This window comes from Camelina sativa, chromosome 4 (assembly GCF_000633955.1).
Source record: "Camelina sativa cultivar DH55 chromosome 4, Cs, whole genome shotgun sequence".
Taxonomy (NCBI): Eukaryota; Viridiplantae; Streptophyta; class Magnoliopsida; order Brassicales; family Brassicaceae; genus Camelina; species Camelina sativa.
The window spans coordinates 28,157,834-28,159,503 of NC_025688.1; the positions used below are offsets into that span (position 1 = coordinate 28,157,834).

Here is a 1,670-nt window from a genome sequence, read left to right on the forward strand (position 1 = left end):
TAGAGGACCAAGTATCTGGGATACTTTCTCTGAGAAATACCCAGGTTTGTTATTTTTTTTTTTAATCACCTTGTTGTTAGGATCTATATATATGAGTATTTAAGATTCAAGATCCGTGCGTCTAGTGTAGATGTATATTAATATGATGATGATGATATTTGAAAAGACGAGACCAAAATGTGAATGATCTCATCTCATGGGACAATAAATAAATAAAAAAGAAGCTCAATTACTCTGTTTTGATTCTTCAATGAGATTATAGTTAAACAATCTAAAGTTTAATTTCAATATTTTTTCAGAGAAGATAAAAGATGGTAGCAATGGGTCTGTTTCTGATAACTCTTACCATCTTTACAAGGTAATTTTCCTTTTTTTTTGTTTGGAATAAATATGTTACAATTAAACAGTTGTTCTTTATTTCCATTGGCTTAAAAAATCAGTTACATTATTTGATAATGTTATATTCATATATTTAAAACAGGAAGATGTGGCTTTATTGCATCAAATTGGATTCAATGCATACAGATTCTCAATCTCATGGTCCAGGATCTTACCTCGTAAGTTCCGTCTTCTCTTTGTAGATCATTCATTCACACATGAGATTTTGATTATTTCTCTGTGCCAATTAATTTTTTTCTTGTTTAGGTGGGAATCTAAAAGGTGGAATCAACCAGGCTGGTATTGACTATTACAACAACTTGATCAATGAGCTTTTGTCCAAAGGTAAAAAAGACAAATTCCAATCTGAAAACAGAGGCTCTCTTAATTAACGTTATCTGTTTCCTATGATATTTAAATTTCAATTCTAGTCTTAGAAAGGATTTTAAAACTTTTACGGATTTGGAAACGTTACATATTAGTCAATGAATTAGTAGTAGTCCACATTGAATGAATCATCTTTCTTTCACCCTTGAAAGTTGAAACTATAGTTACAAACGCAACAAAAGCACTAATGTAAATGTTTGTGATTGTGTTATACAGGAATTAAGCCTTTTGCAACCATGTTTCATTGGGACACACCACAAGCCCTTGAAGATGCTTATGGCGGATTCCTTGGTGACGAGATTGTGTAAGTCCTCCTAGTGGACTATCTATCTATCTATCTATAATCAAGTTTTACTAGCCATTACAATTAACAATACAGATCATACAGTGGCCAACAGAATTGTTAATTTAATTTAATTTTTGTTTTGTAATGAAACAGGAATGATTTCCGTGATTATGCGGATGTTTGCTTCAAGAGTTTTGGAGATAGAGTGAAGCATTGGATGACACTGAACGAGCCATTAACGGTGGTGCAACAAGGTTATGTTGCAGGTGTGATGGCTCCAGGAAGATGCTCCAAATTCACAAACCCTAATTGCACCGGTGGAAATGGAGCCACCGAGCCTTATATTGTTGGTCACAACCTCATCCTTTCTCACGGAGCCGCCGTCCAAGTCTACAGAGAAAAATACAAGGTTAGATAAACTATATATGCTCTGTTTCTTAACCATCAAGTTACTAAAAAAAGATGGCTTTTATATATGCTCTGTTGTTCGATAGGCGTCTCAAAAAGGTCAAGTTGGTATTGCTTTGAACGCGGCTTGGAACTTGCCATATACAGAATCACCGGAGGATAGATCGGCTGCGGCACGAGCCATGGCCTTCACATTTGACTACTTTATGGA

General features: G+C 34.7%; 1 protein-coding gene across 1 annotated transcript in view; it reads left to right on the top strand.

Moving 5' to 3' along the window:
- The window catches only part of LOC104782992 (beta-glucosidase 15), a 4,476-nt gene that overhangs the window by 711 nt on the left and 2,095 nt on the right, over window positions 1-1,670 (top strand). Inside the window, exons 2-7 of the mRNA XM_010508068.2 lie at window positions 1-44; window positions 300-358; window positions 482-557; window positions 646-723; window positions 982-1,069; window positions 1,205-1,460. The exon at window positions 1-44 is cut by the window's left edge and continues 24 nt beyond it. Coding sequence (XP_010506370.1) covers window positions 1-44; window positions 300-358; window positions 482-557; window positions 646-723; window positions 982-1,069; window positions 1,205-1,460 — 601 coding nt within the window. The remainder of the gene's footprint in view (window positions 45-299; window positions 359-481; window positions 558-645; window positions 724-981; window positions 1,070-1,204; window positions 1,461-1,670) is intronic.